At 45.1% G+C, this 27,309-nt stretch overlaps 1 protein-coding gene across 1 annotated transcript in view; it reads left to right on the forward strand.

Moving 5' to 3' along the window:
* The window catches only part of TAF5 (TATA-box binding protein associated factor 5), a 236,777-nt gene that overhangs the window by 85,858 nt on the left and 123,610 nt on the right, over positions 1-27,309 (forward strand). Inside the window, exons 4-5 of the mRNA XM_086922719.1 lie at positions 7,249-7,412; positions 11,048-11,183. Of these exons, the coding sequence (XP_086778845.1) occupies positions 7,249-7,412; positions 11,048-11,183 (300 nt within the window). The remainder of the gene's footprint in view (positions 1-7,248; positions 7,413-11,047; positions 11,184-27,309) is intronic.

Genomic DNA, 27,309 nt, shown 5'->3' on the forward strand with positions numbered 1-27,309 from the left:
TCCACGCACTCTGCCTTCAGGATTGTCAAGGCCTGCCATAGGAGTGACTGATAGGAAATCGGGTGTCCATTTTAGGGTTAGATATAGGTATACTATATCTAAAGCAAAGGGCGAGTACGCCACCTTGCCCCAGCTGTCGTGCAGCCAGTTGTGTCAGATTTAGATGGCCATCCAGGGGTGGCATAATACATGCTTCAGCCCCTGGTAGTCCCTGGGTACACCGATGCCCTGAGTTACAGGGTCTGACAAGGTGGGCCAGTTCCAATTGGGTAATGCACCTAAGTTAGACACATCAATTTAGCGAGAGAACAGCTAGGCTGTGGGTCTGATTGGCAGGCCCACAGCCAGAGAAAGTCGTAAACCAGTGAAACAAAAGCAAAAAATCTGGGTGATCATAGGATTGCAGACCCTACTCTCCTACACCAAGTGCCTTCACTTCAGGATAGAGAAAGCAGGGACCGTGGGTAGGTAGTTCCCGGGCAGCATCAAAAGGAAGGGAGGGCGCTTATTTCATTTTGTATTCATCCCTTCCCCACTATATGAATGAGTGAACAACAAGGCTCCTTGGAGCATACACTAGAGCGTGCTGCCACTTCCTCTATGGCCAGCCGCGGCAGACTACAAAACTAACACAGCGGGTGTCTGCCCAAGACGGTTGAAAGCACTGCGCCCTTTTGATGCCCAGTTCACCCTCCCAGCCTCTGTCAGCCCCAGGCTAACAGGAATCTCTCCATTCAAGTTTATTTATGCTCCTTTCCCAACAATCTATTTCACTGAGCTCAGGTTCCGCGCGTTAGACATTTGAACAGGGCATGAAAGTACAACATCTTTTTAAGTGCCTCTGTACTCTTCAAAGATAACTGGCAAAAAAGTTGAGCTTGTTTACACCATAAACTTGTGTGTGATAGGCTCCAATTACTGCTTATGTGTGCTTTGTAATTATGTGCGCGATGTAGGATTTTGATGTGTGTAGGTATGTGTGTAGGTATGTATGTATGTATGTGTGTGGGTCTGTGTGTTTGTGTGTGGCATTTGCGAGAGATTAAGCTATTGGCCTTGTAAATGACAATGCCATTTATTTATCTGTTTTCAAAACCAACACATAAATAAAAATGTTGTCATTTACAATGCCAATAGCTCCAACTTTTTCAAAGGCGAGACCGTTGCATTGTAAATGCTTGTTTTTTTCCCAATCGTTTTTACCTTTATTTGAATTCTCCTTATTATAAAGGCCCTTATTACTTTCCTTTACATCGATTACCCCTTTTCCTTTAGATCTCTTTATTAACCCAACCTAATCTTAATGTGCTACGCTAGAGGATTAGATAACTAAATGGCTAAAGAGCTAGAGCCGAACAGCTAACGAGGGGGAGAGGGATCAGAGCAGGGAGCTAAAGAGCAAATGGTGCGGGGATCCTATACTGATGAGTCACATCACTGCCTTTTTAACCAGAGGCCCCCTTTTCCCCTCCAAAAGACATCAATAGCTAGTCTGCTGCCTGAACCGAGCGGACATTAAACATCCTGTTAAACATGATTTTTAGTGCGGCGGGAAAGCCCATCTGGACTGTTGCACCCAGCTTCCGAAACGCATCCATCCTCCTCCCCAACTCCCACTGTTTTTTCAGAGTAGTCCTGGATAAATCAGATCGTATCTGGAAAGTGAACCCTTTACCTGTTAAGGATTTTTGCCTTAGGGCTAGGTTAAGGATGTGCTCCTTAAGAGCGTACGTATGGAAGTTTACCAAGATCTTTCTTGGCTTAGTCCTTTGGGGGTTACGCCTGAAAGGGTCTCTATGTATCCGTTGGATATCTTAAGCCAACTCCTCTTCAGTTTGATCCAGGTTGAGGGCCTGCTTTAACAGCGGAATAATGAAACCTTTAACATCTGGTCCCTCACTGCCCTCCAGTATGTTCAAGATTCTAATATTACTACGCCTTGCGTTGTTTTCCAATGTTTCCATTCTTTCCGCTATTGCCAGGTCCTCCTTCTTGAGTTTAAGAATGTCCTCTTGATCATTATCAAGATGTAGAGATAGCCCGCCAACAGTCTCTTCCAGAGCCTCCATTCTTGCGGTATGACCATCTATTTTGCTATCTAAGGATTCACAGTATCTTCTAATCTCTCTGATTTGATGCAGACTCTTTGAATCCCCTTATGTTGTCAGCCGATAAGGTGGAAAACATGAGCTGCAAAGAAGCTACTGAAACGCAAGTAGTGGGGTTAGACGTGGAGGTAGTATCACTACTGGCTTCTGCTGTGGGAGGTGTATCTAAGATTGCTTGTAGTGAACTACCAATGTTTATCTGTATCTCGGCAGTTTGCCCCCCTGCCCTGCTGGGTCTTGTTCCATACCAGCCCAGGTGCATGGATCGATAACAAAAACAACAGGTAGTGGGCTGTGGGAACCCGGGTTGATGTTAGATGCTACATTGCCCCCTCCTTAGTCACATTAATTGGGGGATCCAATAGTACCTCTGCCTTAGAAGTGCTTAGCCAAGACAAAGGTACTGATAACATAGTACAGATAACTTGCTCAGCATGACTAGGGGTTACGCTCGCCACCTCATCCGGGGGGACCAACAAGGTCCCCTCCATGCTTGAAGACGGAAAAATAGCGGTTTCAGAATCAAGTATGGTGTCTGAGACAGCTGCTGATGAGGAAAGTACATCCAGGATAGACATGAAATCAGGTGAAAATGGGGCACTAAAACCTTCAAAGAGGCCTGATTGTAAAGGAGTACCCGATGGACCGGAGGTGGCTGAAAGAATAGAAGGGTTACACGCACAGGGGGTGATCTTGCCCCAAGTCTAAAACCTGCGGGATAACTTTAAAGAATGAACGCAATGAAGGCGTAATCCTAGAACTTGAGGCGACCACGGGCTTAACAGCTTTGTTACCCTTTTGCGAACGTTTGGCCTTCACCTCAGTTGATAGAAATGATGAGGTTTTGCTAGGCGTGCGGCCCCCTAGAGGTGTAGTGCCGCCTTGGGGTGAACCCCCTGACTCCAATTCAGAGAGAGATTGGGAGACCTGAACTGCCGGTAGACCCCTTCTCCCCCCCCTTCTTCTTTCGTGTGTATTCTCCTCATCCTGTACCTTTACACTGTGATCCCTTGCACACAGATGGTACCAAAGTAAGGGGAATCAAAGGAGCTGCTGCATTTACAGGTTGAACCCCCAACGCCTGCCCCCCCTCCTCTTTACACTTCACCTCCACAGCGAGAGCAGTGTCTCCGGTTATCTCCCCTCTCTCCCAGCTTCTGTTGACGTCGCCGATGCTGTGGCGTTGGTGGAGACAGGAGAGCCACCAGCACCAGCTCGAGAATCTCTCCAGAGACTCTGCATCTGCCTACCTCGACAGAGCTCCAGGGCGGCCCGACTCCACGGCCACAAGCCCGTCCGCATCTGCCCCAGAAAATCCGCAGCATTAACACCAATAGCCGCCGGATCAGACACCACCACGCCCACCGAGACTAGGCACATCGACATGGAAGGAAACCGCGCCGCCGCCTAGAACAGCACCCAGCATACTGGAGGGGAAAACGGGAAAAACCTCTCAGTCAAATTCCGCCATAAGCAACTCCACAGGTAAAAACTTTGTGCCTCTTGATGTGCCTTAGACTATCCCGCTTAATTCGTGTAATTCATCCTCTCCTGCGACCGCTGTATTCAAAGACTCTGCCCGTGACTTGGAGCGGAGTACCGCGGCAGCTAGCCTACTGCCGCCATGTTTCTCCCACAATAGGCTTGATGCCTCCCAGCTACCATTCTTTTTTTATTAGAGGACATGTATCCTTTCACTGCTCACATTCATTCATTCAGGGAATTACTTTTTTTCTTTTAACGCTGCATGACAGTGAATGGATGAATTGGATTGTTCTCTTTCTCCTCTGGTGCTTCTCCTCCATGTCTGTTGTTTCCCACAAACTCCTGCCATTTTTTTCCATGAATGTTGTGCTCTCCCTGCCTTAAGCAACTCCATTGTTCGCCCTCCCCAAACTCCCAACTGCTCATCCTATTTCTCCCCACTCACTCCTCTGTTGTGCTGCTGTCCCTCGTATCACAGTCCTAAAAATATATAAATACACTTAAGAGGGGTGTCCTTTCTTCTATTTAACTTTCTTTTTATTTACTGCCACAAGATTGGTGTCCTCTATCTTAAAATGCTAGTTATCAATGTTCTGGCATCGATAAAGTACATTTGTGTTATATGTTTAAATAGTGAGGAAAGGTTACAATGCCAATAGCTCAAACTCTTGTAAATGCGAGACCTGTTGTATTGCAAATGCTTGTTTTCCCCCCTTTCCTGCTGAGTTTTTGGGGAGGGCCTGTGTGGGGGGGGGGGGTGGAGAGGCACTGAGGGAAGTGGTAGGTGCACTCCCTTCACTGGATATGACTATTTGGCCGGCCGTCTCATGCCTGCCAAATCACCATGCACAGTGAAAGCTCTCTCCAACCCAGCAATGCGGCTGGGTTGGAGAGAGCAGCCGTAGACTCCTAGTCTGTCCTGGAGCGCAAATCGAGGGTGCCCAGGCCAATCCTGAATATGCGCTCATACATGAAAGCAGCTTCAGGGTTGACCGCAGGGCATTCTGGGAGCTTGTGCCAATCTACCCTAACCCCTGTCCAAGCACACCAGCCGCTACTGGAGATATTTGCTATCTGTAGGACTAGAAATTCTGAGATATAAGGTGCATTAGTGTAGTGTAAGCAGCTTTATTAGAAGTTGAAGATACGTGGTAGTGGGATTGAGCCTTGAAGTACTCTGTTTAACTGGGAAGGGAGAAGATCTGGAAAAGGTTGTAGGTGACAGATATTGTTCTTGTCGATAAGAAAGATTCAGTGCAATTTAGTAATTTTTTTCTATGCCCATTTTAGATGGGCATAAAAGACAGTGTGTTGTGGTTGATGGTGATGAAGGCTTCAGATAGAAATGCAAGCCTGCTGATTCCTTTAGATCTGTAATGTTGTATTTTTGGATATTATATATAATTTGTAGGGAGGCTGCCTCATTGCTACATTTGGGTCTGAAGCTAGATTGGAGTTTTTTGAGGAGGTTGTGGTTTGATATGTGGTTCACCAGTTAGCTTGGAATCACTTTTTCTATTTTTCCTGAAAAGGGTAGCTTGGTAATGGGTCTAAAATTGTCATGGTTCTCTGGGTCAGAGATTGCTTGTACGAGAAGGGGAGATATTTGGCTAGATGTGAGTGTTTTCTGGGAAAGGTGTTATCTTCTAGAAAAGAGTTGAAAGGGGCAATATTTGCAGCAACTGTTTCAATTCTAGATTCTAGTATAGGGCTTCTGAGTAGAGGGGCTCATTGAGGAGATGATCGTGATCTGATCTAGAGGAAAGAAAGACGAGCAGTGAAGTATCTGTTTGGAATAGAAAAGATTATAGTATTTGCCACCGTTTTACATTGTAGATTGTCAGTTTTTAAAAAAAAATGACAGCACTCTGGTCAGCTGATTGCTTTGGATTTATGCGGCAGGTAGATTTCGTTCTGACGAGGTGTTTTGTGCTTTCCTTTGTTTTCTTAGGGTGGCAATGGCTTCAGGGGCCTCGTATTGTATCCAGTATTTCAGACGTTTTCTTGTATGTCTCTTGCTGGTGTTTAATTCATTGGAATACCCAGGGTTATTGAGGGTTGTTAGTCACTGATTTTAGCCTTGAGGTTGGTAGCTTATTTATAATTTTCTTGGCTGAGTCTTTATGGTATTTAGTTATGGAGTCAGCAGACTGAATACTGTGAATACTATGGATGGTAAGAGGAGGCTGAGCTACTTAGAGAATTCATCTACAAGGATATTTTCATGGGTCTGGTCCAGATTTTAACGGGCTTTGTTGTCTTCTTGTTATTAGGGAGTTGTTGATACATAGATCAGGATCTTGCAGAGTGATGATTTTGTGATTAGCTATAATTGGGTCTATTGAGCTGCCATTTGAGTGAGTAGTTGTGGTGTTAATTTGAGTGAGGTTGTGTAGTTTGCATAGGTTTTTTAATTTTGCTCTCAAGGTGTTTTTGTTGATGTTCCAAGTGATAGTAGGCCCTCCTAGGAATACGTTTGTGATGTAGTGTAGCTGCATGAGTGCGATGAGTTATTGGATGATAACCGTACTAACAACAGTTTTTGTAGTCTGTTGGTATAAGTATGTCAAAAGAAGGCTGAGAGGAAGGGGATACGCATGTTTCAATGACAAATGGTAAGTCCGGGCCGTGTGTGGTAATTTTACAGTATTAAGTAGTGTCCTGATGCTTTGGGAGTGCTTGGAGTATAAAGTTCACTAGACCTCAATTGGAATGTTGATTAGGCAGACTATAACATCCTACTCAAGAACTTAATGTAAGCATGTTAGATTCTTTGTTGGGCTTTAGACCGCTTTTCCTGCATTTCATAAATTGGAATGTGTTGCATATGAAGGAGTCCTCAACAGTTTCTGGAAAAGTGGTCCTCTTTATTGTTCTTCCTGATGGACCTTCAAATTGCAGACATTCACAGATTTTCATGTTTTTCTCATTCCGTTTAGTTTTAAAATACTACTGGGCTGTTTGAGTCCCCAGTAGAATCAACTGGTATTAGTTCTCCAGATTTGCATAGTTAACTCATAATTGCTGTATTTGCCATGGCAGTTTTACTTCATGATTTCAAGTTTCACAGATCAAGATGAGGAACAGTAAGCAGTTTCAGATTTACCAAATGGAAAAACCAAATGGTAAAAAGCACATCCAATTTTTCTTTTCTGACCTGTTCGCACACCACCACCACCACCACCACCACCACCACCACCACCACCACCACCACCCCGAGGTTCCTCCAGGAAAGAAATTATGTACAATTAGAATTCCATGTTGGATCCGGGATTCTAAACAAATCTGCGTGCAAGTTCAGTATGTACTACTACATCTTTTCGAGTTTGCAAGTTCGAATCCTGGCAGAAACCTGCCTTGGCTTTCATCCTTCTGATGTTGATAAATCAAGTACCATTACATCAGTTAATAATAAAGCCTATTATTTAAAACTACCCGCGTCCGCTCTATCTAAAACGTTGTTTTTTTAAATTATTATTTTTTTTTTCTTCTAATTTTTAGTTACTTGACCAAGATAGGTAATGAATTGCCTCTCAGTAATCAAGACTGTCATTTATATTTTTGTGCATGGAATTGGAGGGTGGACCATACAGTTTATTCAATAGAGGCATTTTTTTATCCAATGTGGTGAATTCTTTGTCATTTTAACTTGTAGGTTTTCTTTGGGTTATTGAAAGAGCCAGAGATTGAAGTGCCGCTGGATGATGAAGATGAAGAAGGCGAGAATGAAGAAGGCAAACCGAAGAAGAAAAAGCCAAAAAAAGATAGTTTGGGATCAAAAAGCAAGAAGCAAGACCCTAATGCTCCTCTTCAAACAAGGTGAGCGTCAAGAGCTTTAGTTGGATGAAACCCATGGTGTATCTCCTATGCCCCACCTTTCAAATGTGTGTCATTTGTCTGATGGCAAAACTTTGCCTATTGCTCTATTTTTCTGCATTGCTAAATAAGCATACTTGTCTTGATAACTTGTCCAGATTAACATTCTTTATAGTTTTACATTAAAAGTTTGGATTCACTGGCAAAATTTGTACCAACAGCACCTGTAAGCTTCCTGACCTCTGTCCACATTGATTTGAAAATTGAGTAAGGGAAAATTGTAATTCAAGCAAAGTCTAATGTTGATTTCAGGTTTTGTGTGTGTTGGCTTAAACAAAATGTTCTTGTAGCTTAGAGCAAAACATATTAAACGTGCCCCAGACTTGAGGAACCATCACTATTCAGGTTGTTTGGAGCACCAAACAGCAATATAAAGAACAATTTGCTTTTGATTGATGCTATTTTGTATAGCTTGAAGTTCTTGTTCCCTAACCTTCCATGAGCCATTGCAGCCCATCCATCTGCTGAATCATTATTGGTTTGGATATTCATTGTAAAATCTTTAACTCTGTTGATTAATATTGTTGTTCACGCAGGTGTGTGGTAAATGACAAGTACTAAATCCTTTTAGAGTGAGTTGATCGTTTTCCTCTTTGAAAACATTAGCAGCAGCCGTGTTTATTTTGTCATTTCTAGAGCAGAGCTGTGATTATAGTGAAGGTGCATGCAATTAAGATCCCAAACCATTAGAATGTATTGCTTTTGAACTTAACATGCAGAATCAGAAGTTGAAGCCCCAGCTCTAGTTGAGTTTGCCTTTCATGTCAGGAACTTGTTGGGCAAGAGCATCCGATCTGAGATTGACTTCACCATACTCCTGCTTCTTCAAGCATTACGTGGGTAGAACGCTGCAGCAGACTTTCCAATGCATTCCCAGCTTTAGGGCCACCACCATCTGCCAGTACCTCTGATGCGTCTTCTCAGAACTCTGTCTCTTCTGGATATTTTGTCTGGACTATCCCCACTCCCTTGTGCACACAACTGTTTCAGCCATCTTACCTTCATGATGTCCTACTTTAACTCAAACCCCAGTGGGCTCTATCTGACCCCTGAGGACCACCCGCAGGAACAGATCTCTCCCTAATTTCTTCCAACACTGATGGTTTTACCTTGGCTTCTGGTCTGACCTCTTCTGGTTGCTTTGGCATGAATTTTGGCAGGATTCCTGTGGTTCTTTCCCACAGTCCTTCCACCAGAAGAAGGTTTTTGGTTCTCTGGTCCTTACTCCTGATGCCAACACCAGAAGCTAAGAAAACTGCCCCTAACCAAGTGCTGCAACTGTATGCCAAGGCTGTATATCACTGATCGTCAAACTTTATCATGCAGCACACTTCCTCGCTGCATAATCTAATTTCATCCGTGCCTCCTGACCCCCACTCCCATGGCAACAAACCTATTTTCTAAAAGGCTAAATGAAGCATGCTAAAGAATTTTAGTGACCGGTTACTCGATGATTTTTGATCCAATTAAGGGTTTGTGGATGAGGGGCCATTCTAAATCAAGCAGAATAAGGGAAGCCCAGCAACCACAGACTTCATTCATCCTTTCATTTAAGAGTACACAGCGGTTTGAGTCAGAGTGCACATTTGTATTACTTAAATTAATCTAGTAACGGAAAAGTTATTTTTGTGAACGTTTTACTGATTTTGTCGTTTCATTTTCTGTGGAGTCCTATTTAAGTTGCCCTGAAAAACTTTGTTGTATACATTCTTGAATTGTTCCTTTACTGTTGTCATTTTGTCTTCACGTGCCAAACCTAAGAAACATAAGGCATGGACTATATATGTTGTGTTGAGGGGAATATCAGTTACGATATAAATTGAAATAACTAGAGTAACTTAAGGAATGAAAATGTGCACTTTGACGTAAATGTACTCTTTAATGAAAGGTGAAGGTAATATATGGTTGGTGGGGGCTGAGGTGACTTATTCTGCTTGATTTAAAGAATTTTAGTGAGGCATGAGGGCACATATAGGGACTAATATAGACTACATCTGTATTCAGCAGTATTTTTTGTAGTATCAAAATTAATATATGCAGTGTAAAGCATAGCAAGCCAGTCCTATGTTTAAAGTAGAATCATGAAGGATGCTGCGGCATTTTGAAAGCCTATTCCTAAAATATATCCTGCAAGTGAAATAAAGTCTATCACAAGCAAGAAAGCCTGAAATGGGTTTAGTTCTATTGCAGTCACCTCTGTGTAAAACAATGCATTGCAATACTTTTCTGTATTTAAAGCTGTGCTCTCCATCCCACCTCTGTCAAAAAAAATTGTAATACCCTAGAAAAGAGATTTATTTGATAGTGCCAAATTCATGCCATAGGTTAAGTGCGTTTCTGAGGGATTTGGGTTATTCCTTGTCCGCACCCAAACTGGCGAACCAGCAGCTGTACCCATTTGTTAACTCAATTTATAGCATAATGTCTACCAGGTTCCTTTATTCCCTATCTGTCCTCTCTACCATTTGGCTGGATAGGATTCATTTAGCCCAGTGGTTTTCCACGTTTTTAATGCTGCTCACCTCCCCAGTGAAATCAATCAACTCATCGGGCCCCCCTCAGATTTTTTTCACCCTCATTCTGTTGAATTGCCAATGTTGCAGTACGTCTTGGCATATTTAAACAGGTACGTTTAAACATTGCAGCTAAATTCTGTTACCGTTTTAAAAATGCAACCAAATACATGAATGTCAAACATACTATGCTGGTCTGGTATGCCTTCCTAACATGTAAAAGTATCCATAGTATGATTATTAGAAATGGGGATGGGAGTTTTGCAGAATATTTGGAGTCCTTTCCCCTTCAACACATACTCCCAGCTAGGATAGAAATGATAAAATGTATTGATGGTGGGCCATTACAGAGGGCTTACTAATGCTCATTGTTTTCCCGATTAAAACAAAGCACTGCTATCAGCGTAATGCTTCATTTGGCTAGAGCCCCCATCCACCCCCGATTACATAAGGCCCGCTAGTCTGAAGACTGCTGCTTTAGGCCAACATGTGCATTCAACTCCTGCTTAATGTGATGTCCTCCAGTTCAAAGCATCCGGAGGTTCCACTCCAACCAAGTGTCTTTGAATAAACTCCCCTGTGCCTACCGTGTTGAAATGTTCCGTGTGTACACTGAATTTTCATGCATGAGGCTTTCAACCTTCTATCCAGCTTGGTGTCTCAAACTAGTAATGCATCGATCTTGAAAAATCCACAACCGTGCAGTAAAGTGAGCAAATATCCCACTTACTAGCTGCACCTGATCTATGGGAAACAATCCTCCAGACCCCCTTCAGTTCTCCAACTGTTCCCCCACTCTTCTGTGGCTACAGTGCCCCTGGAATGGGCGATGCCGCATGTTTCACCAGTGTGTCATAGTTCCTAGAGCACCTAACTTCATGTCTGCTCCATCAAATCCCTTGTTCATCTCCAAACTTCCTCCCAGAGTTGTTAAATATTTTCAAATCGGTAGTAGCTTTCATAGCACCAAATTGGCATTTAAATATCCTATCAGATTTTTGGCATTCCTTCTTTTAGTTTGTGGAATGTAAATGGTTATTGAATTCTTCATTTTTTCGGGTTTAGGATTCCTCTTCCAGAGCTGAAAGATTCAGATAAACTAGATAAAATAATGAACATGAAAGAAGCTACCAAGCGTGTACGTCTGGGTCCTGATTGTTTGCCATCTATCTGTTTCTACACATTTCTTAACGCCTATCAGGTGAGCACAATTTCTTTTTTATAAAGATATCTTATTGGATCTCTAATATTAAAAGTGGAAGAATTTGCTTATTGTGTTCATCTGTCGGATTCTGCTTTGAGGGTTATTTACAACAGATATACCATTATATTGATAGGAGACCTGGGATGCTTTTTTTAGATTTATAGGCAGACCAAGTGAATGGTTATGAGAGCAAGCCTTACTGCATGAGAAAGTAGCAAATCTACCTATTATGACTAGAGACCATATAGTATTGGTTATTTACAGAAATCCTGGAAACTCATTGCCAGCTATTAATATCCATTCTTTTTTAGGGCTCGCCTATTCTATCCCGCAGGGATTAATAGGCGAGTTTATAGCAGTTGAAAAAACTCTTGAAACCAAGGGCTTTGGCAGGCGGATTACTGACAGTGCATGTTCCCATACACTCGCTCTTGCCATTTGCTCCCCCCACTCCCCCCCCCCCCCCCCCAAGCCGCCTCGCATCATCGCATCAGACCCGCCGGGAGCTTCAGACTTCAAAGGAATGCTCTGCCCCCCTCTGCCACTTAACGCGCTCCGCAGAATCAGCCCTCCTCCCAGCGCTGCAATTCACTGCAACTTGTTTTGTGAGACATTGACTGTTAAAGCCCTTCGATTTCTTATGACCTCTGCAATTTCATATTACACCAGATGTTGAATAGGGTGTAGTGCGACATGGTTTCTTTTTAATGAACACCACCACATTTTACATGTTTACACCTCGTCTAAGCTTGTTTTATCAAAAGGAGTACATATTATGTCTGTCTGAAACGCTCAAAGGGCTGGCATGCTGTCAGTGGATGGTACATTGTTTGCATTTTAGTATACTGTATACTTTGCACAAAATTTGCAAAAGGCTAGTATAATTATGGCATTTTACTCCACATAAAGCAGAACTTGTTGTGACACTGACGTTGTGCCAGCCCTTTTAGCTTTTCACACGTAATATCACGGTATCTCCTCCATTTGCTAAAGGGCCATTTGGATACTGTGATTCATTTTAAATATATGTTTGTGAAAGTGCTTAGCTGACAGGATTGAGGTTTCTAAATATGTTCATATTGTAGAACTACCCATGCCCAACCATTGGAATTTTTATATAAGAAACGATTTTTGGAAATGAACACACACTGCTGATTGCACTTACAGTTTATATTCAATACATACTTCGGACTGTGCTTAGCTGGCATGATAGTGTGATAGGAATTTATTTATAATTAAGAACAAAACGTACTCAGGCAATGTAATACTTACAGGAGAAACACACCGTTTTTTACTAGGATTGTTTTTTAGGTCGAAGCCTGCATTGCAGGGCATGCCCTGCTGCAGGCAAAGAGATATTGTGAGCAGGGGATTTCAGTATGGCGTGAAGCCACGCCCCTTTTTTCCATTGGCAGGCCTCTGGAAACGGAGGCCTGCCATTGGAAAAAGCTCCTGTTTAGCAGATTTGTCTGCTCTGGATCCCGCCTCTCGAGGACTCCATGACCTGCCTTACGGTAGCATGACAATATTTTTAGAAATATTGCCTTGGCAACCATGATGCAGGTCAGGGAGTACTGGAGGGGTTGGATTCAGTATCCTGTTCCCGCCCCTTTTTTAAATTTTGTGTGCGTGCGCTTTTTGTTCCACACTATTGACTTCTGCAGAAAGGGGTCAGATGTCATCCCTGTCTTATGACATAACGATAATTGCTTCTTTTACTCGTGCCAAAGTCTCATACAAGGCATGTTCGTTCACTGCAAAAAAAACTGAAGTCACACATACACATACAGAAAACGTGGGAGCGACGTAGACCCTCCTCAGTGTTGCTGACCCTGGCTGTCAGTGTACTCTTCTTGAGTCACTCTTCACTGTCGCCGGTCTGGCTGGTGTGTTTACCTTGTCCCTCGTCGCTTTCGAAGGCTCGGTACCAGTCACGGTTACACAGCACTCTGGAGCGCCTCCTTCTCTGACTCTGCCCCGGGGCTCCTTATAGAGTTGCTGCGGCACCGCCCCCGCAGCTGCCAGGGCATATAGGAGAACTGAGGGACGCGCTGAAGACCGAGCAGAGGAGGACGAGCCGCGGGGACCAGAGGACGCGTGGAGAAGGACCAGCGAACCACCGCAGGGCGAGGGACTGAACACAGTATCAAAGGGAAGCCACAGTGAGCCTTCGGTTCCGATCATGAGCCCCGACAGCTGCGCCCCAGCGAGGAGGTGAGCTCTTGGGGTGAGAGGCATGGATAGGTCAGCGGGAGCAATAAAGGGGGCATCTTTGTAGACGGACATAGGAGAGGTTGGTTGTTGTCCATCGGAAATGTAGGGCAAGGGTGAATGAACCACAACAGAGAGTATCATGGAAGAGAGTCGTGTACTTTGACAGTGATGGGAGAGAACAATGAAAGAGCGCTCTCCGTATAAGAGCAGTCAATAGCACAGTTGAGTTAAGTCGCACATATTTGGAGAGCGCAACTGTAGTTCAATGTGGTCACATCTCAGCTGTGTTCTACGAACCTATCTATGCAATTTAATGCTGTGCTTTTCAATGGGATGTTAAAGATGGGCCATCATTTTTGGGCCGAGGCAGCTCATTCCACTGACCAGCTGAAAGGTGGGGGGCCGAAACAAACCATGGGCGTAGATTGTCGAGCAAGTTACCTTGCTGCGGCACTTGACGTACGTGTATAGAGACACATAAAGAAGCATAGAGTGAATGATATTCGTCAACGTATAGAAAGTGCGGACACCCCAAAAGAATAGCATCTTTAGTGGTCTACCTCGAAGCTGGGGAACAGGGGTTGAGTCTGGGCAGGGACAATCCTGTGATTGTGGGCAAATCACGTAATCTTCCCCGTGTCTAACTAAATTAGTGTGTCCGTCTGTAACGCAACTAGTGCAAGTGTGAAGTGCTCTGATACCTCCAGGTAGAGTTTGCGCGATGTTAAAAAACAACTCAAGAGTCAGCAGCTGGCAGCGTCTCTGATTTGTAACTTCTTCCTTGTCTCCAACCAGTGAATGTAGCCCATAGGCTCAGCCATCATATGTTGCTTTATGCTTCACTCCAAACCAGGAGCTTTTATAAAGGTCCAGCACACCTGCTCCAAATATCAGTAGACTGTTAAAAAAAATTGGGATTGTGCTGTTCATATAAAGATAGGAGAGAGGGGATGAATGATGCAATACTAGTGTTCCAGTACGGGAGAGTGCTCCAAGTAGGAGCCAGTGCCCTCACACACCATGAAAGGTGTCATTCTTCATCATTGGGCAAGATACTCGTCGGGCCGGTGCTACAATGCCCGACGGACACCCACGAGCGGAGTCTTTGCAAGAGGTCTTTATGTGTATGATGAAGCGGTAGTGAGAGGATGGTAAATTTTGTAGTGTGAGGAAGAGTTTTTAGGCCTCGCACCTGCGATACAGGGCGAAAGCCCTGTCGCAGCTCGAGACCTATTGCTGTCGGCTCTGCTTACAAGGAGCCAAAAGGGAGACGCGCGTGAACACGTGCTCCGATTCCGGCATGCTGTGTGTACACACTCACTCACTCACTCACTCACTCACTCACTCACTCACTCACTCACTCACTCACTCACTCACTCACTCACTCACTCACTCTCACTCTTCAACAGGCACATACACCACCAGCCGTCAGTGCACGCTTTCACCAGGCACACACACACCACCAGCCGTCAGTGCACGCTTTCACCAGGCACACACACACACACACACACACCACCAGCCGTCAGTGCACGCTTTCACCAGGCACACACACACACCACCAGCCGTCAGTGTACGCTTTCACCAGGCACACACACACACCACCAGCCGTCAGTGCACGCTTTCACCAGGCACATACACCACCAGCCATCAGTGCACAATTTCTACAGGCACACACACCACCAGCCATCAGTGCACACATCAATTGTTAACGCATCCACAATTAACTATTGTAGCAATCTCAGTATGGCGCACTTTACTTTTAAACATATTCATGTAAAGCGCAGCATGCCACCATTGCTACAAAAATAAATACACATTTTTTTAGACTTTTGTTGCAATTCGTGTTCCAATATTTAGCAATGCCAATAGCTCAAACTTAATTACTGCGAGACCTATTGCATTGCAAATGCTTGTGTTTATTGAATTAGGACTTGCTGGGCAGCTTAACAGTGTCTCAGCCCTTACAGCTTAAACACATTGGCTAAACCAATAACTCTAGCTAAACACTTTTTAAGCCCCAAATGCGAGACTTATTGGCTTTGCGTGCAGCACCTTTCCGTTGTGTGTCTGTGTAGGTGGGGGCACAGTTTTTAGTGTCTACATTTCTGGCTAAAGCGGACTAAGCAGTTTCTTTCAATCTCTCTTATAAGTGAGTCAGTAATTAGCACATTAAAAGACAGAATGCTTCATCTTGGAGGCAAGGTTATTCAGTGTAAGACATACAACCTTGGCCCCGTGCTCACCGCCCACCTCCTCTTCCCCAGTCGCACTTCAGACTTGGTACATTTAGCTCGCATGCAGCCGGTCAGTTGCAAGAGCTGCACACCAGCCGCCAGTGGGCACCCTCCTGTGTTCATTGTCCTGTGTGCACTGGCTTGTGTGCAACAGTATGTGTGCAACGTCATGAGTGCATCGTCCTGTGTACCTTCCTGTGTGCATGGTCCTGCGTGCACTACCCTGAATGCACCACCTCTGAACACTGTCGCATGTGTACTGCCCTGTGTGCACGTCCTGTGTGCACTGCCCTGGATGCACCACCTCTGTGCACTGTCCTGTGTGCACTTTCTCCACTGATAACAAAGCCTCGCTATTGTGTTCAATCTCGGGGGTGCTACTGTGGCTGGGCGATGCTCGAGGGCTTCCGTCTGTGATACTCCCTTTCCCCACAGTTGGCAACACTCCACATGCACTTACAATATGTCCAACATACAAACACACACAACCACACACATACAACCGCACACACAACCGCACACACTACCACACACACACACACACTACCACACACACACATACAACACCACACACACACATACAACACCACACACACAACACCACACACACAACCCCACACACACAACACCACACACACAACACCACACACACAACACCACACATACAACACCACACATACAACACCACACATACAACACCACACATACAACACCACACATACAACACCACACATACAACACCACACATACAACACCACACATACAACACCACACATACAACACCACACATACAACACCACAACCACACACCCACAACCACACACACCCACACATACAACCTCACCGTCAGTGCACAATTTCACCAGACACAGACACCAGCAGTCGTCATTGCACGCTTCCACCAGGCGCATAGCACCAGACGTCAATGCACGCTTTCACCAGGCGCATAGCACCAGACGTCAATGCACGCTTTCACCAGGCACACCCCACCTGCCGTCAGTGCACGCCTTCACCAGGCACACACCACCAGCCGTCAGTGCACGCCTTCACCAGGCACACACCACCAGCCGTCAGTGCACGCCTTCACCAGGCACACACTACCAGCCGTCAGTGCACGCCTTCACCAGGCACACACCACCAGCCGTCGGTGCACGCCTTCACCAGGCACACACACCACCGGCCATCAGTGCACAATTTCTACAGGCACACACACCAACAGCCATCCGTGCACACATCAATTGTTAACGCATCCACAATTAACTATTGAAGCAATCTCAGTATGACGCATTTTACTTTTAAACCTATTCATCTAAAGTGCAGCATGCCACCATTGCTACAAAAATAAATACACTTTTTGTGGCCTACAAATTATAGACTTTTGTTGCAGTTGGTGTTGCAATATTTAGCAGTGCCAATAGCTCAAACTTAATTAATGCGAGACCTATTGCATTGCAAATGCTTGTTTAAATGTGTATTTTAAAGGGGGTATATACCCCAATAGAATTTGAGTACCCCAGTGGGGCGGGTGGTAGTGCCGTTATTAGTGAATAATGCTTCTATAGAAGGTGTCTAAATGTAAAAGGATGCTGCCTAGTAGTCAGTCCAGAGAGGTTTGGAAGGCTGATGAACACTAAAAGCTTGATGAGGTGGAGATCACATCCAGTGTGTTTGTGGCTGCATTCAAGATGCAGTGGTGGAGGTCAAAGATGCAAGAGAGGGTAGGATCAGGTTTGTGGCACTGCAGTCTTTGAGGTCGTAACTGATCTTGAAATCTCCAAGGAAGAAGTGACAGAGGGTGTCGCGCAAGGCAGGTTTGGACAGTCATCAGTAGAATATCAGGAAGAAGAAGGGAATTTGGGTAAGGAAAGTCCACATTAAAAGGAGATATTCACATTGCGGGGTGTAAAATCAAGGTGGGGGGTGTTAGTAACAGAGTTTGGACTAAAACAAGCCCCTCACCCTATTGTTAATTTGGTTCTAGAAGGTGATGTAATAGTAGCAAAGTATTGCTTCGTAAAAAATGTTAGCTTAATCATCCCCCAGTAACATATTTGTCATGCATGAAGACTAGTTCAGGTTTGTGATCAGTGAGAAAAGCCTAGCAAGTTAGAATTTACATTGGTGGTGTTGGGCCTAAGCTTAATATGTGTAGAAATCTAGGTGTGCTTGTGCAAGGGTGAGGTGGTGTGTTTGTGGGTCTCAGGAGCTTCTGTGAACAGGTGTTAGAAGAGATTAGGGGATTGATTGGGGCCAGCATGGAGTGGTGCAGAGAGGAATGAAGGCTTAAGGGTTAGGGAATAGCGTGGGGGTGCTGAGATGATGCACAAATGGAAAGGGGATTGCAGAATTGCCCTTAGACTAAGGGGTCATGTGTGTGTATAAAAGTGAAGAAAGGAAAAGTTGGAGAGGGAGGAGGGCAGGGTAGGCTAAGACTCGGTGCTCTGTGTGTGGAATGGAAAAGGGGAGCAAAGGGTAAATCTGGCGGATGGGACAGTTGAAGTGAGAGGTGAAAAAGGAGGAGGTCTGAAGTTGTGGGTTGCTCAGGGGAGTGATTGTTGTGGTCACAATAAGCAGTCGCACATGGATTTGTAGTGTTTGAGGCCCATCTGTTCAAGTGACAGAGAGAGAGAAGACTGTACTGTGTAAGAATATTGGCAAACAAAACCCAATCAGGTGATCGGGTCCACCAAGGAGGAATGGGTGTAACCAAGGGAGAGACTGCTCCAAAAAAATAAAATGTGACTTTAGTGTATAGGTTTAAATCCAGAGCAGTGAGGTGTGTTTGGATGATTACAATACATCTCTCAATGCTGGTCTTCCTGCTTTCTAGAAGTCATTGACAATGTTTCTCTGGAGTGGACAGCATGTCTGTCCCATTTTGCAGCCACTTTGTTGGCACCTAGAATCCAAATTAAAGACCCTGTGGAATGTACTCGGTCTAGCATTTCGTGCCCCCTTAACTTGCTGAAAACTCTTTCTTAGACTTGTAGCCACTATACCTTTTAGTTATCGCCCGCCAAATTAACAACGCAGGTGTAGGAGATCCTTGTCGTACATCTGTGAGGACAAGGACAAACTTGGGTTCAGGTAAACACCTGTCTTTCTCCAGTGACCGACACAATATCCACCCACCTACATTTTGAGTTTAACCATGCTTGTTTGCGTTTTAGCGCGGAGCAACTTGAAAATCTTTCTCATGACTTGTGCACATAGTTCCAACTTTCAATACCTCATTCAAAGAGTTTTCTTTTGAAGACCCTTTCCACCAAACCACAAATCAATGTCTTTGGAAAAACGCTATTTCAGCCAGGCTCACTGTGTCCACTCATGACTGGGAATACATTTTAAAAGATAGATGTGAATCATTTCAACGTTTAAAAGCTCTTTGCACAACGTATGGAATAACCAGAGCTTAATAGAGATCCTGTGTAGATCATTTTCTCAAACTTGCTGGGACTTGAAGGAGTGATCCAGTTGATACTCAAATTGTGGTCTGCGAACTGAAACACACTTAAACCTACTGATACTTGCAAATACGTCAAGCATTGTGAAAGGCGCTGCCAAAGGGAGAGAAGCCCCCGAATCCTCACTGATCGAGGATAGATGAGATAATCACATGGCCAAAAGGCAATGTCCCTTACTTATCGTAAACTGATTAATAACTCACTTGACACACTAGCCTAGCTCTAGGAACATTGGGAGCTAGACCTTGAATGCCTGGAGGACGACGAGTGGCCTGATGCCTTGCCATCCCAGTAGGAGGTAACTAGAAGGTCTAGGTAGGGCCTAGTGCATCTACGAATCCTACACAGATGCTAATATGCATGCACTACTATGGTGAAGATGGACATGGCAATGACTGCACTGTGCCTTAGGAACTGAAGAGAAGTGGGCACGTTTTTCCACATGATGTGGGAGCAACATTAAGGCCTCTGTGAAGTGGTGTCTCTTGAATGTCTGGAAAGCAACTGACCTTACATGTATGGACCAGATCAGGATGACATTGGGGTTAATGGTGGCCAAGTGCAATATTGCGCATGTGTGGAGAGGGGGGGGGGGGAGAACTAGCGCCACAACTCTGTGATTGGAATCAAGACATGGATTGGTGCATGCTGGCAGAAAGAATGTTCTATGAGAGCAGAGGCAGTCTAAAAAAATGGGTCAAAATATTGAGGTAATGGAATGATCATCAGGGCGGACTATATGCCCCTCTTGAAAGTACTAGTCTTTGCTTTGTGCCCAGAGCAACCAGACTCTAATGCTGCCCTGTGAATTGTTTGGGTGGGTGGGGGAGGGGAGGGGGGTGTTCTAGAGGATCATCTTGTCTCAGGAGACCGGGGGAACCCTGGATGGTAGTAAATTTGTGCTGGCCATCTAATCCCACAACTTTTCCACACATAAATGTGAGGAAAGTATGACTTCTTTTTAGCTAAATTTTTAAGGCTGGCAGGGGTTTCTTGGTAAGAAAACATTGGGAGATCCATGCAAGCCACACCTCCTGGACTCCCCTGGGTGTCTAGTTTTCAGAAATGTCTGGATTTAGTAGGTTTCCCTAGATGGCCGCTGAGCTTGGGACCAAAAATGCAGGTGACCCACTTGCAAAACTAGGTCGTTTTGTGACTGATAACCTGCATGCACTTGGCTCACCCACACAAATGAGGTAACATTTGTGTCGGGAGACCTGGGTGGTAGTTAATTTGTGACACCCGGTAATCCCACAACTTTCCCACACTTTCCGTTGCGGGTTGGATAGAAAGGCTTTCTCTGTATGAAACCTATTTATTTAAAGTTTAATAGGATCTCTAATTCTATGATGGATCGTCATTTATATGAGAAGGCAGAGATTTACATCTTCTGCGGTCTTTCCATAGTCAATTTGGTCGAAATGTAGTTTTTTTATGTGGTATGATAGTTGGTATGTATGAGTAGCATGATAGGAGTGAATGGAGGGATGAGGAGTTGAATTTGGGGGTCACTGTACATATATTGCTTGCAAATGGTGCAAAAAAATGTTTTTCTTTAATTTTGTCCGAATAATACAGAAATGTTACCTTATGCAATGATTATGATGTTTATATAATTGCATTTTAACCCGTTGCCTGCTGATGACGGAACCGCTCCGTCATCAGCTGCGGTGGCGCTGTGCTGATGACTGAGCGGTTCCGTCATGGCCCGCTCGGAGCGCCTGCGCGGAGCGAATTCCGCGCCTGCGCTGAGCGTTCCATTGAGCGGGGCGGGCCATGACGGAACCGCTCCGTCATAAGCACAGCGCCACCGACGCTGGTGACGGAGCGGTTCCGTCACCAGCATGCGGCCGCCCCACCCCCTTAGCACTGCGGCGCAAATAGCCCCCGCAGTGAAGGGGTTAAAATGTTTGAAAACAAAAATAACATTTTTATATATATATATATATTAAACATTTTTAAAAAAGATTAATCAATTGTGTGTTAAGATTCTACTGCTGTGAGAATAAATTGTGATTAGTCATTACCCAAATGTAAATAAGGGAGGCCGGATAAGAGGTTCTTGATATGTATTGATCCTTTCCCCCTCCTCTTGGCCCTTAAAGCATTAGGGGGACACCTTTTTGCCCATGACATTAAATAAGTTTAACATTGTGAGAAAATAGCAGCAAATGGGACTGAAACCCATGAGATCCACCCTATGTAAGGGTAATGATGTATGAGGAGATGGGATATAAACCCATGACCGACCCCTACCCCAAGGCAAAGGGGTGAGGAACTACTGTGAATGGGACTAAGACCCATGAAACGATGGCCTGTGTGCGGAAAATCTCTGTGTAGAGGTCACTTACTAAGCAATGTAGTAATGGGACTAAATCCATAAGACATACCCTGTGTGAGGATATCCATGTAAGAGAAGATGGGACTGAAACCCAAGACCTACCCCTAGACGAAAGGGAGGTTAGCTATGGTTAACTTCTGTAAATGGGTCTGAACCCATGACCTATGCCCAAAAATAGGGATGGTAAGATGCTGTGAATGGAACTAACACCCATACAACAATGCCCTGTGTGAGGGTTGTAACAGTAAGTAATGTACACTGAGCAAATAGGGCTAAAATCCATTGCTATCCCTACCTAGAGAAGAAAAAGTGTGAGGTGTACACATGTGAAAGGAACAATGTACTCCTGAAGGTGTGTATCCGGAGTCCATGAACGTAAAGTAATTAGCCCACGAAACTCACCAAACAATCCCATGCAGGATAAGTATGGAGAAAGACAGTTCCATCAAGAAAAGTCAAAAATCCAAAACTTGAATGAATGTTGCGTAATCCTAGCAAAACATACAATAGGCATAGATAATCACCATGACCTTAACGGTTGTAAACATTTAAAGTTAAGAGGTGTGCGTGTTACCGTAGTCCTGTGACACCCACTGGAGTTCGTAATTAAACAAGCTCTGCAGATTGAACTTGCCCGTGGTCTGGCAGCCCTGAGAAGAAGACACACATGCACTGTGGCACTCACAAACGCCAAGCAGAGGCAGTACACAGCAAGACCAAAGTGGGTCCGAGAATACACAGCCACAAGATGCGTTCCCAATATTCTCCACCCATCTGTTAAAGAAACAATCACTGCACCTGAAAAGTTCCAGAGTTCCGAAGCGATGACAACGAAGACAGACAATCGTTGACGAGATCCAAGGGTGAAGAAAGGATGCACCTCGAACACAGTGATGCACTGTAGGGCAAAGAAGACGAGTGAATCAAAGAGCAAGTGGATGGGAGCTGTCACCAACCACAAGATCGCGGTACACACGGCGTGTTGTGCAGGATGGCTCCCGGTGCGCTTGTGCTCCAAGCAGAGTCACGCAGGCAAATCTGACGAGGATTAAGATCACGACGCCACGGTGTATCCTCGAGGTGACGCGCGCTGTATCATAATGAGGCGAGATGCATGTGATCAGTTTAAACATAAAAATTACAGATACAAACTGCCGCTGTGCCGGCAGTACGCAACCAATGATATGGGGAAATCTCTCACCACAGTTTGAGAAAAACCCACAGCAAACCGTGCTCTCTGTCCACCGGCACCAAGACAGAGATACGAGCACAAACGCAAAGTCAATCAAGACAAAGTGTGTGGAGAAAGATTAAACTCCTGAACAGTGAAGACCGTCCCCACCACAGAAACATGACGTGACCAGACACTGCAGCCACTTCTGGTACAATTCCAAAGGTATTTAGGCAGAATGTGCTCAGGATCACACAATGTAGCGGGCACAATGCACAGTGTAAGCCTCAAAGTTCCCTAACAGACCTAGAAAAACACTCATGACAAGCTCAATGTAATATGGAAGCAGTCCTTTCACAACAACATCTTCTTTCCCCCGTTTTAAAATAATGTTGCGATAAACAGCTATCTGAAAGTCATTGAAAGCTTAGCACAGACTGCATTCGTAAATGTAAAGTTCGTGAAACCATGAGCGCAGCACGTTTAGATTGGGGTTGTCTGATGGAAAGACTCTGGTAGGGCTGCCATGCTTTGCACTTTTAACCTGTTTCTTGTTGACGTCTTCTTTATTCTGACAGGAACATCTTGCTATCTTGTCTTTGTTGTACTGTGAAGAACAACTTGTTTTCTCGCTTTTGGTTTTCTGTGGATACCTACTATTTGTAATGTACGTTACGTTGCCAGCGTCTGTAGACTCTGTACGAAACTTCATCTTCAAATCCTCTTTTGTTCGCCAGGTCCCTGAGATCCGCTTTTTAGGTCTTGCGACCTATCAATGTGCATGCGCATTGAGCGGAGCGAGAATTCAAGTGCTCAAAATACTCGTGAAACCACAGGTTTTTTCGTGCGGTTTTCTTCGAGTTCACGTGACCACAGGCACGCGCTTTTGGGCCATAAACTTTCATGGCCATCTGTTCCCCAGCTCCAGCACCTCCCCTCTCTCTCCCCGCACACAGCCGTAATTGGATTTCTCCTCCCCCTCCCCAGCCAGCTTCCCCCAGGCCGTGTTCCCTCCCACCTTTCCTCCTCTCTGTCCCTTCTTTTTTTCGTGATGTTCCCCACTAGTATTTTACCTCTTTGCTCTATTTCTTGCTACCTTTGCCCGTTTTCTCTCTCCTCTCTTTTTCCTTTCCCTTCTCCTCTCACACATTTTGTTGTCTCTCCGCTGTCATTATCCCTCAGTGATTGCTTAGACTCTCCAGCCTCCCCCATTACATTCACACTCTATTCTGTGCGCTCGCCCCCCCTTCTTACTGGGAGCACTGATTAGCCGAGCCAGGCAGGCCTCTCCCAAAGTGCTGCCGTCAAGGTCTGTTCAGACTTGTTTTGATGAAGCTTGTTCGTGGAAACGTTGCAGCTCCTCAAAAAAATAAACACAGGTCCTTTAAGAGCTATGTATTGCTTTTGGTGCACGCTATAATTTGTAAACTCGTTTTTCAGACCCAAACCACTGAAAACAAACGAGGGGGAGGGGCGTACCCCTTTAGTGCATTTTGTTGGAGATGGACTCTTTGTAATGGTTTTCGTGCACTTTAACACTCATCCGGCAGATGGGTTTAGTATTCGCTTTAGGCGAATGTGAACGAGGTAGGTAGCGAGCAATATGTACAGAAAATACACATTGCCCTGGCAGTGATGGGAATCGGACCCAAAACTAAACCTCAAATATTCGTGTTTTAGGATTCTTCATAGCGCTTGGAAGAGACAAAGCGCTTTCAACCTTTCAGTAGCTCTTGCCACGCATCCACCCCCTCCCCCAAACCAGAGTTTCATCAACTAGAAGGGATCTAGAAAGAGAAAGTGCTATATGCAATCTTTACTTCATTGCGCCCCATTTAAGTGCCCCGCAAGAGCGACTCCACCCCTCAGTTTGAACTTTATACTACGCGAGTGAGCTATGCTGACTTTCTACGGAGCGCACTGATATATGAACATTTCCTTCTCTTTCCCTTCTTTCGTTATTTTTCCTGTCCTTTTCACTGTACCTTAAATGGTCCCTCTTATTATGTCCTCTTTCCTTAGACATCATTTTTTCCCTGTATTTCACGTATGCCTTCCCTTTGCACGCTTTTCCCTTCTTTGCACCCTCTCTCAAAAAACATTTTGCATTGTCGCTTTAATCTGTCACCTCGTTTGGCTTCTGTGCCCCCATACCCACGTCAAAGTTAAGGGTCATTAACATTTCTTTCTGCCGCCTCCTCCCCTTGAAGTGGATTTAAGGGGGCTACAATGCTAACTGATCAGGCAAAGACGCTTACATTTGTTATCGGAGGCCCACTCGTGCAGCCCTGTTTCAGCCGCACCTTCGGTTTCCTGAAAGCGCGGGAGGCTTGGGAAAACAAACTGATCCCTCCCCCCCCTTAGCGGGCTAAAATGGGCAGGTCCGACGGAAAGTGTGGATTCAGCGCCGACCATCAGGAGTACATGGGGAGGGGGGGGGCAGGGTGGAGGGAAGGCTGCTGCTTCACCTCTCTAAACATCATGCTTCTCTTCACCCTGGTGATTCACGCTGCTTCCCTCCCTAAACACCGTGCTTCCCTTCACCCTGCTTCTCGTGCCTGTTCCAAGCTAGTCCAGTGCTTGCCCCAGCCCTCCCTGCTTTTATTATGTCTTGTACAGAAAGGACTCTCTAGGACCATCCTCACAGGGAATGGCACAGCTGTGAATAATAACGAGAGCTGCGTATATTCTATTTCACTTTTCTCCTTGCTATACAACATCAGCAAGCGTTTTGCTTTTTACCGATGCTCAGTAACTTATATTGCACAACTGCTCACCAAGCTATAACTTAAAACAACAAGCACTGGCGTTGCCAATAGGTTTCGCATTTGGAAAGTTGGAGCTATTGGTTTTGTAAATGACATTTTATATTTATATATTGTTATTGACAATGCCAATAATGATATATAAATATAAAATGTCATTTACAAAACCAATAGCTCCAACTTTCCTACTGCGAGACCTATTGGCAACACCAGTGCTTGTTGCACATAGGTAGTCGCCAACTCGTGGCCAAAATAATGTAGAAACTAAGTCCATGCAGGAACGATGTAGTGCAAGATGTTTTATTGTAGTAGGTTACAGGTTATGTAGAGGAGCCCCACCAGGAGCAGCCTACCTGCTTCGCAGCCCATTCTCCACTCCACTTCACCGGCTCCCAACATTCTGAAGCACATCTTCACTCCAACATTCCATGCAGCACACAGCACAAACACACTGGCTGAGCAGGAGGTGTAAATGGCAAAACATTAAGAAAGGGGATAGTGTGGTCGAGCAGCCTTCGGTTCAACACAGAGGAGTGCAAGACATTTGCAGAAACACACAACAATCAATAAATGAAACAGACAACTCAAGGAAGAGAGCAACATCAATTTAAAACATTACAAGTATCTTTATATATGTTTAATCATAAGAGAAAAATTGTTCAGGTAAGTATGTTTTTGAATGTAAATTCTTTTCAATTTAAAAAGACACATAGCAGAACTTATGTCTTACTGTGTAAGCAAGAAAAGGTTTTGCAAACCGGTACAGTACATCAACTTACAGGACCAATCTACTAGAGTTGCTGCATGTGGTGGCCAAGGACCAAAACAGCACCAGTAGTACACCACCAGTGGCATGAGGGCGGCCCCGGTGCAGGGTACAAATCAGTGTCGTTAGCCCAATGCGTTTCAGCGGGGATCGGTCACTGTAATACAGGCTGCAAGCTCTGACTAGGAAGCCAGTTTGACTGTACCAGCAAGTGGGCTCAGGCCTTGCGATGCTCTGAGACACCTTTTGGTCCTCTTCTCCAAGGCTCAGGGTAGACTGGTGCGGAGGTGGTGTTAGGCGTCGGGTTTTCCTTGCCAGAGCAGTTGTGGCAGAGGAGTTTGATGTGCAGAGGCTTCTGGCGATGTCTGATATCCCCGGAGGCGTGAAAACACACTGCACTAGAGCTCTGGAGGGCTAGAGAACCTTGTTGGCGCTGTTGATCCACTTCAACTCGGGCCAGAGGCGACTGATGCAGTGGTTGCTTCAGGTGTTGTTTTTATGCAGTTTTGGAGGTCTCAGAGTCCTTTTTGGAGATTCTTTAGAACTGGTCTGCTGTTCACAGGAGGTTTTGAGTCTTTTTTTGAAGGCAGACAGTCCTCCCAAGTTTCTGGAATCACAGCTGCAGGACAAGTCGACTTTTACACCGTTTTCGACATGGGACTCAGACAGGCCGGCAGGTTTGGTACCAGGTTAGCTGCTTATTCTCTCTTCTCTGCTTTTGTGGCTCCTCAGTGTCCTCTCTCCTCTTAGGTCATCAGGATCTGCTTCTCTGCTTCCAGGGGTGCCCCTAAATACTGAATTTAGGGACGTTGGGAAGTGTATGGTAATAGCCAATGGGCTACTGACCCTTTGGGTCACTACGCCCCTTAAATGACCACTTCCTGTGGGAGGTGGTCATAATCCTCTCCCAGATTTCCTAAGTATGTCATCCGAGACGGCGACGTATAAAATATTGTGTCCACCTCACAGTAGCCCACCATAGGGGTCAATTAGCCTGGAGGTGGCATTTCTACCTGATTAGCTAATTTTCCTGCCTGTCCAGGTGCCAAGGGGTCTCTGGATAGGTTGGCTTTCTCTCTGTGATCGAAGCCAGATTCACATTCCAAAGGTGGCAGCTTCTTTGAATCTCACTGTCCCAAGGAGGCTAATCAGTAGGTCATCCTGTGGG

The sequence above is a fragment of the Lissotriton vulgaris genome, chromosome 5, assembly GCF_964263255.1.
Source record: "Lissotriton vulgaris chromosome 5, aLisVul1.2, whole genome shotgun sequence".
Taxonomy (NCBI): domain Eukaryota; kingdom Metazoa; phylum Chordata; class Amphibia; order Caudata; family Salamandridae; genus Lissotriton; species Lissotriton vulgaris.